Consider the following 12,617-nt stretch of genomic DNA (forward strand, 5'->3'; position numbering starts at 1 on the left):
ATTTAATGGCATGCTTAGACACTAAGGTTATGAAAATATGTTTTGAACTGTTATATGAGACAACATGCTTTGTGAATGGTTGAGAAATGATGAAATTGAATGATGTTGACACACTAGAGTTATGAAAGGTTTTAGTAAGTTGTTATATTATTATTAATGTATATTATTAGTTATGATGTTTGATGTTCAGATTAGTTTGCCCTTGCATTATATCGATTTAGGAGTAAATATTATTGTAAATGTTGATATAAATGCACAATAATAAAAAAACTGAGTTTGCTTTAAAAAAATAACTTGTAAATGAACTTGTTTTACACAAAGATTATTACGAAGAAGTATACATTTTAAATTAAGCTATGGTTTTTTAATCTTGTTCTTGAACAAATAAATAAAGTTTCATTCTTCATTAATTTTAAACGTGATTTCAGAACTGCCAAATAAAAGATTTGAAATTTACAAATTTTGCTTAGTACCTTAGTAGTATCCTAGTCGGGATTGTATAATTAAAGTTAATGTTCCGGGGTTATCAACAGGAGATTGTTGTAAGTATCATTAATGACTAATATTTCCATGTTCTTTTGTATGTTTTCTTCTGTAAAACCATTTCAGTCTAATGACATATTTTTGTCCTAAATAACCTGAGTTTCCAAATGTTATTCTTTTTTATCACTTTAATTTTTTTCCTTTCGTGACTTTCCATGTGTTATTCTTTTTTATCATTTTAATTTTTTCTTTAGCGACCAATCACATTGTTCAATCCTTTGAACTAACATGCAATTGAGACACATCATTTAACTTTTCATCAACATACCTCTCCTGAAAAATGTGTTCATTCAATTGTGTATGTCAATGATATAGTCATTACATAACAATCTTTTGTCAAATAAAATTTAATCTGAGTCATCTAATTGAACACTTTGACAAGAAATTTAGTAAAATGTTATAAATGTTTTCGAAACACAATTTAACCTTTTTTATTGTATTTTTTTTTGTTTTTCAATATTGTAAAATTCAAATATAACCTTTATTATGTGAAACTCTTTAAATGTCAGGAGTTATTAGATTTTACTTAGTTATTTAAGAAAAAATTAACATAAATACCTTTTAAGTTATAAGATTAATGATAATTTTATATTATATATATATATATATATATATATATATATTAAATTCGTTGTTTCGATCTTTGATTTTTTTATTATTTCAATCTGTTACTATTATTCGTAATTTTGTTTGTTAAATTCCTTCTTTTATAATATTTATTTTATTTTTTAAATTATCCGTAATTTTGTTTAATATTCAGTTAATTATTTATAATTTTCTTTTAAAAATGACATTAAAATAAGAGGAAACACGTAATACTCATGATTAAATTAGAAAAAAAACGCAAAATTTTAAATACTCATAATTTAGTAAAGTGGTGAGTAATTAAAAAAAAATTGTGGAAAAAATTGAATTTATTAAATATAAAAACCAAAATTACTAAGACATAATGTTACACACCAAAAGTTTTCATGATTTGGATTTGGGTATTCTTCCCTCTCCAAGATATTTTTTCCAACATAAAGCTTAGTTTTAAAGACCAGAATAATGATTTACTTGTTTTAAAATTAATTTTCTGGTACAAAAAGTGGGTCAATGGTTTCCAATTGTCAATGTATGGAAGGAAGAAATTTCCACAACGTAGTTGTGGGGTGTGCGGGTGTGATTGGCCTTACTTTTAGTCCAGGTTGAGTAGGTCCAGCTCATGCATTCAGCAAAGACAAAGACTTTCACCACCATCAAAGTGCATTCCTTTGTCTTTGTTTTAATTTCTATTTATCATCAATCAATAAGCCTAACTAAATGTAAGGACCAAGTTTATTCTAACCATGGCTTCCCCTTTGCTTCCCTTGCTCTTCCTCTCAATGATTCTGTTACCCTTTCAACTCATCAGTGTTGTAGCCCAAACCAAAACCAACTTAGTTATTGGTGATTCTCATACTGCAGGAAAAGACTCAGCCCCATGGTTGGTTTCATCACCTTCTGGTGACTTTTCCTTTGGTTTCCTCCCACTTGAGGACTCTACTGATCATTTCATACTTTGCATTTGGTATGCAAAGATTCAAACCAACACCATAGTTTGGTTTGCTAATAGGGACAAGCCTGCACCAAAGGACACAAAAGTGGAGCTTACAGCTAATGATGGGTTGGTGCTCACTGCCCCAAATGGTGACCGGTTATGGAATACTGTTACCAGTTCTAGAGTTTCTGGGGGTTCGTTTAATGACACTGGCAACTTAGTGCTTCAGGATGGTGACTCCAACAGTGCATGGGAGAGTTTCAAGGATTATAGGAACACCTTGCTGCCCTATCAGACTCTGGAAAGGGGTCAAAAGCTTTCTTCTATGCTTAGGGAGAATGATTTCAACAGGGGCAGGTTTGAGCTATTTTTCCAAAATGATGGTAATCTTGTGATGCACTCTATAAATTTACCATCTGGGTATTCTAATGAAAAGTACTATGAAAGTGGAACCGTCGAGTCCAACACTTCTGGTGCTGGGACACAATTGGTGTTTGATAGCTCAGGAGATATGTATATTTTGAGAGCGAACAATGGAAGGTATAATTTGTCAGAAGATGGTGCTGGGGTTTCTATCACTCAATTTTACCTTAGAGCAATTCTTGATTTTGATGGGGTGTTCACGCTCTATCGACATCCTAAGGGTTCTTCTGGCAGTGGAGGCTGGACCCCAGTGTGGTCTCATCCAGATAATATCTGTAAGAACTATCTTGCTGATGCAAGTAGTGGTGTTTGTGGATATAATAGCATATGCAGTTTAAGAGATGATAAGAAACCAACTTGTCAGTGTCCAAAATGGTACTCATTGACTGACCCTAAGGATCCCTACGGTAACTGCAAACCAGATTTTGTACAAGAATGTTTTGAAGATGATCTTAGTAACAGAAAGAATCAATATGATTTTGAGGTGTTGACAGATACTGATTGGCCTCGTTCAGATTATGAGCTTCAAAAACCCTTTAGTGAAGACCAATGCAAACAATCTTGTATGGAAGATTGTATGTGTTCTGTTGCCATTTTCAGGCTAGGTGACAGCTGCTGGAAGAAGAAGCTGCCACTTTCAAATGGTAGAGTTGATCCCACGCTTAATGGTGGAAAGGTCTTCATGAAAGTGAGGAAGGACAATTTCTCCTTGATTAGTCCTCCAACAATCATTGTGAAGAACAATAGGAATACTTTGACTTTGATTTTGTCAGTGCTTTTGGGCAGTTCTGCTTTGCTCAATCTCATATTGGTCTTTGCAATCTGCTTGAGCACTTCCTACGTTTTCCAGTACAAGAAGAGGCTTAGAAGAGCTGGAAAAACTGACACTACTGTGGAGACCAACTTGCGTTGCTTCACTTATGAGGAACTTGAAGAAGCCACTGATGGCTTTGACAAAGTGCTAGGGAAGGGAGCTTTTGGCGTTGTGTATGAAGGAGTCGTCAACATAGGTTCTGTTACTCGTGTGGCTGTGAAACGATTGAACACTTTTCTCTTGGAAGAGGTTCAGAAGGAATTCAAGAATGAACTGAATGTCATTGGCCTCACACACCACAAGAACTTGGTTCGTATACTTGGATTTTGTGAGACTGAATCAGAAAGGATACTTGTTTATGAGTATATGAGCAATGGCACTTTAGCAAGTCTTCTTTTTAATGTCGAGAAACCAAGTTGGAAACTGAGGCTACAAATTGCATCTGGGGTTGCTAGAGGACTTCTATATTTGCATGAAGAGTGCATCACACAGATCATCCATTGTGACATAAAGCCTCAGAACATACTCCTTGATGATTACTATGTTGCAAGAATTTCAGACTTTGGATTGGCCAAGCTTTTGAACATGAACCAGAGCAGAACCAACACTGCAATAAGGGGAACAAAAGGGTATGTTGCACTTGAATGGTTCAAAAACATGCCAATCACGGCTAAAGTGGATGTCTATAGTTATGGGGTGCTGTTGCTTGAGATAGTTTCATGCAGAAAAAGTGTGGAATTTGAGTTAGAAGATGAATCCAAAGCAATCCTAAGTGAATGGGCTTATGAGTGCTACTCTGAAGGTGCTCTTCATCCCTTGGTTGAGGGTGATAAAGAGGCATTGGATGACATGAAGACAGTGGAGAAGTTGGTGATGATTGCCCTTTGGTGTGTGCAAGAGGATCCTGGTTTTAGACCAACCATGAGAAATGTTACACAGATGCTTGAAGGTGTTGTTGAAGTGCAAGTTCCACCATGCCCCTCACAAGTTAGTGTTCAATATTCCCTAAACTAATCAGTTGGGGCTAATCCTACCCATGTTATCTAGATTCTAGTGTGAACTGGAGGATTTGCAGATATGTATGTTTATCTGTTTGAAGCTTTATGATCTTTCAGCATTAACTGCTTTGGGGTTTATGATCGATTCACCCTTTTGTATTAACTAGTTTGATAAGCCAGTTGTTATGTTTTGAATTGAGGAAATGTAACTTAAATAAGCCATATGAGCAAAAGAAATAAAACAGAGACTATCACATTATACTCAGTATTCCACACTCAGATCTTGCAGTTTACAAGGTTCTCAAATAGCAGTTCTTATCAGAATTCTAAATATTTTTGTAAGAACACATAAAAAACTAAACAGCATATACAAAATTTTCTTCCACCAAAATGCTGAGATTAAGTATCAGTATTATACTCCTCTAAACCTTGTCTCTAATCTTCATTATTGGAAGTATCACTGCAATTTATTCTCCTCTTACAAGCTTTCCCTTTTAAATGGAACGAAGAATTGTTATTGGAGACCATTTACCAATAAGTTGTAAAGACAATACACAACTACAACACCATAAAAACTAGTAATTAAAGGGAACTTACACACTTACCCGAATAACATGCAAGAAAATGGAGAATGCAATAATTGAACAGAATCACTGCAGGAACATCTACCTAGAGAAATGCAAAATTAGTCTGAAACACACCTAAATATCCAGAGAAGACACATAATCAGTATTTCGTACCTTTCAGCTCAAACGTCACTGAGGCATTTCTACAAACACAAATCTCAATAAATGATGAAACACTAGAAATTTTACTGAAATTGATCCAGTAAGTAAAGTTAAAACGTGTATAAAAAAGCTTAACAAAATTTTACTAAATAAAATTTCACAGCATCTTTACTTAGACTTTCTTCGGCTTAATAGAAATCATGGGAAAATAAAGACACATAGAGAAAGGAGTAGAAATAGAACGGAGACAAAGAAACAGGTGATATTCGATAGAGGAAAAAGAAGGTAAAAAGATTAAATAAAAAAAGTGTTAAACCTAAAAAAAAAAGCTATTATCATATTTTGAAAATCAATTAATTTAATTGAATCTTTTAATTTTAATTAATTATTATTTTATTTTGAATTAGTCCATATTTTTATTATTATAAATAAAAAGAATCGCATATGTATATTCAATAAAAAGAAAATTAATCCGATACATAATTTTTAATATGGTATAGGTTTATATCATATATTTTCAATTTTTTTTTAAAATTTTTATACGCAATTCTATTTTCCTTTTACTTATTTTTACCAAAAACAACTTTAAAGTTCGTTTAGATAGAAAAAATTGCAAATGAATTGAAATTAAATACTAAGAATATTTTAAAACACGTGGGAACTCTAATCCTCCTATATATATACCTTTAAAATTCAACCTCACACAAAAGCTAAATAATCAATTTCATTTTTAAGATAATATTATTTTTTAATAAATTAAAAAAATATTACTAGAAATAAATTATATGTTAGCACGGTAATTATATATTTATTAAAAGTATTAAAGTTATAAATATTTTTAGATAATATTGTATGTTGACACGGTCAATTCAAAAGTATTAAAGTAATTATTAGAAACAAATCCATACATTTATTGAATGTTAAGTATAGATAGTTCCAAAAAAGTTTTAGAAAGTACTCATCTAAGTAGGGGTGAGCAAAATGCAGTTCAGTGCACTGTATTATAAATAGTTCAAAGAAATTGAACTGAACTAGTTTTTAGTTTAGTTACACTAGTACAATTTAGTAAACTGGTACAGAAAACATCAACAATAATAATATTAAACCCTGGCAGCAACTAGACTAAAAACTAAATTGATTTTAAGGTACTGTGGGGATCGTGATTGCAAATGATGATTAATGTTTCTCTGAGGTGTCACTGCGTTGAAGAATAAAAGAATAAGTGTGGATCTTAACGCCTATAAACATACGTTTTAATATTATTTTTCAATTGTTATATTCATTGACCTGTTTTTTAATATTTTTTACATTTACCATAGATTACATAAAAATGGTAACGGTTGGTTAAAAATTATATATTTCGTATTAATTTATTATCTTTTAAAAACATACAAGAAATATAGGTTACAACAAATTATGAACTAAGTCAATTTTTAGTTTGTATAACTTTGTTAATGTGTAATTTATAGTCCGTATGAAAAACTTAATGAAAGTTCTTTTAAGTTTTTAAAATCAATTCAGCCTCATATGTAACGCCTAATTCGGGGCGTGCTTAGTCTAGAGTAATTCTCGGATGGGTGACTTTCTGGGAAGTTTTCCTAGAAAGTGTGCGAGTGAGGACAAAGCACACTGGAAAGCCTCGTGGTGATCTGTGGGGGTAGTCGATGGTCTCTGTGAGTTGCCGGGATGTTACATTTGGTATTAGAGCCTAGCCTCTCCCAGTACGGTGTGGTTCGAGGACGAACCATTCGGAAGCTGGTGGGCATGTGACACCCGGGCACTGACGAGGGCGGGGAGTGACGCCAGTGCAGGGAGCATGGTGTAGGGGGCACAGACAAGGAGCGGCTCCTGGCAGGCTTTGAGTGGAAGAGACACATGGATGAATCGAACATACACCGGAATGAGAGGGATCTAGAGACTGTATAAGTATGTGACTATACGGTTGAAGGATAGCTTAAAGGAATTGATTTGACTACTTATATCACCGAATGCATTTGCTTTTCGGTAGCCTGACTCATAAGAACTCCATGGTTAAGCATGCTTAGCCTGAAGTAATTCTGGGATGGGTGACTATACCTGTGGTTTTAAGTTAAAATCCATATGAACTAGTTTTTAGTTCACTTACATTTATAGAAAAATATGTGCTTCCAGTTAACTGTACTCAAACTATATAAAGTTCAATTTCTATTAACTATACTGTATAATAGTTCATTGAACTGTGCCCAGCCCTACATCTAAGTACAAGATATTGTTAAAAATTATTTACATCCCTATAATAACCCACCTTACTTTATACTCCAAAATAAGTATTAAAAATAAATAAAATTATCCAGAAAGTTATGTGAACCTAACTTTGATAGACTAACATTAACATTATTATATCATCTATTATTATATTATCTATGAGATTGATATTTTTACATTTAAAAAATAAGCACAATTTTTTCAATCGGCAAAGAAAATATTATATAAACTGGTACTTGAATAGAAAAGTTACAATATTATCCAAACAATAAACAAACACAAGAAAATATAGAATTATTATTATCTTTTACAATATTTTCAAAATAATTCACAGATTTCTTCAATACCCCTCTTTATTTTTCCACATCTAAGTGGGCCATTTTAACAAAGGAAAGCTTGGTGGAAGGGTTAATATTGACCAGCTTGGTAGGTATATATAGACTCACAAATTCAACCAATCAAACTTTTTTTTTCTTTTTTCTCGAAAAATTTGAGAAAAATATTCTTTTAAATGAAAAAAAAAGAAAATTTTAACGAAGAGATCACGTTATTCTTTGATTTGATTTTTGATTAAAAATATATCTAAACTAATATAAAAATTAAATTAAAGCAAGCTAAAACATTAAAAAAATGTTATGGTTTTACCAAACAAATGATAACGTTCACATCTACTAATTAACACTAACTAGACATTTAAGTGGCTAAATTTTGTAACATACACTAATTCATACTCTGCACACATAAAATTGTTTTTTCTAACTAAATAATGATCAACTCTATAAAAGTTAAGTTAAATAAGAGCATGTTTAAACCAACTTCTAATAAGATTTTCCATATAGTTTTTTGAATTTGTATTGTTAACTAGTAGACAAACTAATTTTTATTTACAGAGTTTTTTTTTTCTTTCTAAAACTTTTTTTATAAAATACTTGTTTAAATGGGTTCTAAAACCATGTTTGAAATACTTTTTTCTACAAATTAAAATTAGTTAATTTATAAAATAAACCATAGAAACTATTTCGTATTAGCATCTCTCACTTCTTTTTTTCATCTCATAAGATGTTTTTTTTTTTTAAATTTTCCTCTAAATGTTTATGAAGATGCCCTAAATGACTTGTGGATATTGCATGTAATCTTGAGGATGGAACCATATACCTAATTCTGTTTTATAATAAAATAAAATATTAAACCTTAAAATTCATGGCTGCGTAGACTTGTGTACTTTTGGGTCTTTGCCCTTGTGCTAGCCAAACAAATGAAATAGACTTTTTCACTTTCAAAGACGTGTCCAATCCATTGATAATAAATGAGAAAATCACAATCATGACATTTAATATTTTTTATTATATGACATTATTTTAAGAAGTTTTTGTAATATTTTTTTCAATGCTCTTCATAAAATTTTATATTTTTAATATCTTTTGAATTTATTGAATAAAGAATTACTTTTAAGACACAGAATTTAATATTTTTAATTACTTTTAAGACTAATGTGAAACGAAGTTATGGTGGACAAAGTGGAACACTTGGAAAATTCAATGGAAAGAAAAAGTGAAAGCAATAATAGTCTGTCCTATTAGTTCATTCGTGTTGGATACGTTCTAGATTTGGTTCATATAGAAGAATGAATTACGAGTTTTAGAAAAACATTGCATGATTTACATAAACAAAATCTCAATGAACATATGATCCAATTAGTATTCTAGCTCGTCATGGTTTCACCTATATTTGCCTTTCTTCTTTGCTCAATGGTGCTGCTAAACATTTTTGTTGTAGCCCAAACCAGAAGCAGTAAAATCATTGATCAGTATCTTCTGAAAGAAACCATCAAAGCCTCATGGGTAGTTTCATCTTCTGGTGAGATAAACCAAACCACAAGAAACATGACTGTTGGTGATTCACATTTTGCAGAAACAACTAGCAGCAACTCCTCAACGTGGGTGGTTTCACGTCTTGGCCACTTTGCCTTTGGGTTTCTTCCACTTGAGGACACTAACCATTTCTTACTTTCCATTTGGTATGCTAAGATTCCTGGCAAGACTGTTGTTTGGTATGCCAATGGAGACACTCCTGCTCCAAAGGGGTCAAAGGTTGAACTCACTGGTGATGATGGGTTAGTCCTCACTGCCCCAAATGGTGAACTGTTATGGAAAACTAAGACCCTTACTGGTAAAGTTCATCAAGGGTTTTTAAAGGACAACGGAAACTTTGTGCTTGTGGATGAAAATCATCACGGTGTGTGGGAGACGTTTAAGCATCCAAGGGACACCTTGTTGCCCACACAAACTCTTGAAAAAGGTGAGAAGCTTTCATCAAGATTTGTAGAGTCAAATTACTCAGAAGGAAGGTTTGAGATGATGCTCCAAATGGATGGTATTCTTTCCATTCATGCTTTAAACTCGCCATCTGGGTATGCCAATGAAAACTACTACGAAAGTAGGACTGAAGAGTCCAACACATCAAGTCCTGGAATTCGTTTGGTGTTTGAACCATCAGGGTATGTGTATGTTTTGAGGAAGAACAGTGAGAAATACAACTTGTCAACATGGAGTGGAGCCTCTACTACTAATGAATCTTACTTTAGAGCAACTCTTAATTTTGATGGGGTGTTTACACTCTATCAACATTCTCAGAGTTCGTTTGGGAGTGATGGTTGGAGTGCTGTTTGGTCTCAGCCAGATAACATCTGTCTCAGCAGGCTTGCCACTGAAGGTAGTGGTGTTTGCGGGTTCAATAGTGTGTGTACGTTGGGAAGTAATCAAAGGCCAAGTTGTCAATGCCCAAAATGGTACTCTTTGGTTGACCCTAATGACCCGTATGGTAGCTGCAAGCCAGATTTCATACAAGGATGTGCAGAAGATGAACTCATTGGAAAAGTAGGTGTAGCTGGATATGATTTTGAGGTGTTGGTAAATACAGATTGGCCTCTTTCAGATTATGTGCTTCTTAAGCCCTTTACTGAAGAACAATGTGAACAGTCATGTTTGGAAGATTGTATGTGTGCAGTTGCCATCTACAAGTCAGGAAGTGATTGCTTCAAGAAGAAGTTGCCTCTTTCAAATGGTAGAGTTGATGTTGGACTTAATGGTGCAAAGACTTTCATCAAAGTGAGGAAAGATAATTCCTCTTTGGTTGTTCCACAAGCCAAAGTGAATGAGAATAGTAAGAGCTCTTTGAGTTTGGTTGCTTGGGTACTTTTTGGAAGCTCTTCATTTCTCAATGTCATATTTATTGGTGCCTTATGCATGTGCTTTTTCTACATCTTTCAGTACAAAAAGAAGCTTAGAGGAATTGGCAAAAGTGCCAATGCCCTTGAAACTAACTTGCGTTGCTTCTGTTATGAGGAGCTTGAAAGAGCTACAAATGGTTTCCAGAAAGAGTTAGGAAGAGGGTCTTTTGGTGTTGTCTATGAAGGAGTCATAAACATAGGCTCAGAAATTCCAATAGCAGTGAAAAAGCTAAACACTTTGCTTTTCCAACAGGTTGAGATGGAGTTCAAGAACGAGTTACATGCCATTGGTCTCACTCATCACAAGAACTTGGTGCGGTTGATAGGCTATTGTGAGGCTGAAAAAGAAAGATTGTTGGTTTATGAGTATATGAGCAATGGCACTTTGGCAAGTCTTATTTTCAGTGAGGTGAAACCTGAGTGGAAACTGAGGTTAGAGATTGCATCTGGGGTAGCTAGAGGACTTGCATATTTGCATGAAGAGTGCATCACTCAGATTATCCACTGTGACATAAAGCCACAAAACATACTCATTGATGAGTACTATAATGCCAGAATTTCTGACTTTGGATTGGCCAAGCTCTTGAAGATGAACCAAAGCAGAACCAACACTGCCATAAGGGGAACAAAGGGGTATGTGGCACTTGAATGGTTTAAAAACATGCCTATCACAGCTAAAGTGGATGTCTATAGTTATGGTGTGTTGTTGCTTGAGATCATTTGCTGCAGAAGAAATGTAGAAATGGATCTAGAAGAGGAAGAGAAGGTTATACTAATTGATTGGGCTTGTGATTGCTATTCAAGAGGTACTTTTGATCCCTTGGTTGAAGATGACAAGGAGGCATTCGATGACAAAAAGAACATGATGAAGTTGGTGATGATTTCCATTTGGTGCATTCAAGAGGATCCAATTCTTAGACCAACCATGAGAAAAGTGACACAGATGCTTGAAGGTGTTGTAGAAGTCGAACCTCCACCATTCCCCTCACAATTTAGTAGACATTCTCAAAATCCATGACTTCTTCATGTAACCTCAAAAAACACAAATAAAACATCTTTGATTCACTCCTGTTCCAGGGTTTTCCTATTTACTTATTTTATGTTGTCTCTATTATGTCTTTGAAGATTATGAAGTGTTCTCGCTTGCATATATCATGTTATTTCCAATCATATTTCACAATTATTAGCAATTCCTTGTTTCTTTTGTATAAACACATATGTTATTTTAATTGGAACATTGTTTTTAGCACTAGCGCAAAATTAGTCTTCCATGTTACATGTTTTAGGTTGAACTTAAAGGAAAATATCGAAAAAAAAGTGCATTTTGGTAAATAAGTGGAACCTATTTACGTTGGACTTATTGAAATCTAACTAAAATTGTTTAAATTAGAGCTCCCAAATTCCTTTTTCCTTACGATTTCCACACGAATTTTTCCTCTTCTCTCGTTTTCTTTCTCTGACGGTATCATGAGTGTTTCTAAAGGTGTTGAAGGTCAGTTTTGTTGTGATTGGTGTTTTTAACTAAGAGGATTGAATTTTTTGTGGGATGCTCTGTATCTTCACTGTATTATTGGAATTATTGAAATTGATCTATATCTTCATTGTATTATTGGAATTAGTGAAATTGAAACCCATATTGTTTTTTATATCTCAATCACGAAAATGTTTGAATGTGTTCATTGAATTTGTTTGTTTATGTAATTTTTGTTTAATTTAAATTATGCTATTTAGTTTATTAAATTTGATAATTAAATTAAAGTATTTTAAGAAGTGAACAACATTAAATGGTGATAAAAACTATAACTTGAAATTTAAGAATAATAAATTTTTAGGCACTAACTAATTATATAGTAAGCGACTTAGTCTTTTAGTCCCACTTTGTTAAAAATATTAGAGATTAAATTATAAGAAATTTATAAAATATAATTAACATTGACTATTTATATGATTTTGAAGGGTCAATGTAATTTTAAGTTTTTCTTTATAGTTTCTCTCTCACAAAGATAAATTTAATTTTTTATTAGAATTCATGTTTCATTATAAGACAAGTGTATAGTTTATATGATAAATTAAACAAGTCTTATAAATTTGAAAATTAATAAATAATATTTAATTTAAT

General features: G+C 32.8%; 1 protein-coding gene and 1 long non-coding RNA gene across 2 annotated transcripts; one reads left to right on the forward strand and one right to left on the reverse strand.

Annotated features, from left to right (window-relative positions):
* Positions 1-1,747: 1,747 nt before the first annotated feature.
* LOC108346757 (uncharacterized) lies at positions 1,748-11,646 on the forward strand. Its single transcript, XM_052868165.1, has 2 exons — positions 1,748-4,307; positions 8,976-11,646. The coding sequence occupies exons 1-2, from the start codon at positions 1,872-1,874 to the stop codon at positions 11,514-11,516; spliced, it is 4,977 nt and encodes a 1,658-aa protein (XP_052724125.1). The 5' UTR covers positions 1,748-1,871; the 3' UTR covers positions 11,517-11,646.
* Positions 4,668-5,110, reverse strand: LOC108347683 (uncharacterized). Its single transcript, XR_001833915.2, has 3 exons — positions 5,038-5,110; positions 4,903-4,966; positions 4,668-4,788 (listed from the first exon to the last, which is right to left on the reverse strand). It is a non-coding gene; the product is annotated as an uncharacterized LOC108347683 (long non-coding RNA).
* Positions 11,647-12,617: the final 971 nt, after the last annotated feature.

This window comes from Vigna angularis, chromosome 9, assembly GCF_016808095.1.
Source record: "Vigna angularis cultivar LongXiaoDou No.4 chromosome 9, ASM1680809v1, whole genome shotgun sequence".
Classification (NCBI taxonomy): Eukaryota; Viridiplantae; Streptophyta; class Magnoliopsida; order Fabales; family Fabaceae; genus Vigna; species Vigna angularis.

Excerpts from the sequence above, each read along its gene's own strand:
- LOC108346757 (XM_052868165.1), top strand. The coding sequence starts at position 1,872 with ATGGCTTCCCCTTTGCTTCCCTTGCTCTTCCTCTCAATGATTCTGTTA. Across the intron at positions 4,308-8,975 it reads TTAGTGTTCAATATTCCCTA|CTCGTCATGGTTTCACCTAT; the intron begins AACTAATCAGTT and ends TTAGTATTCTAG.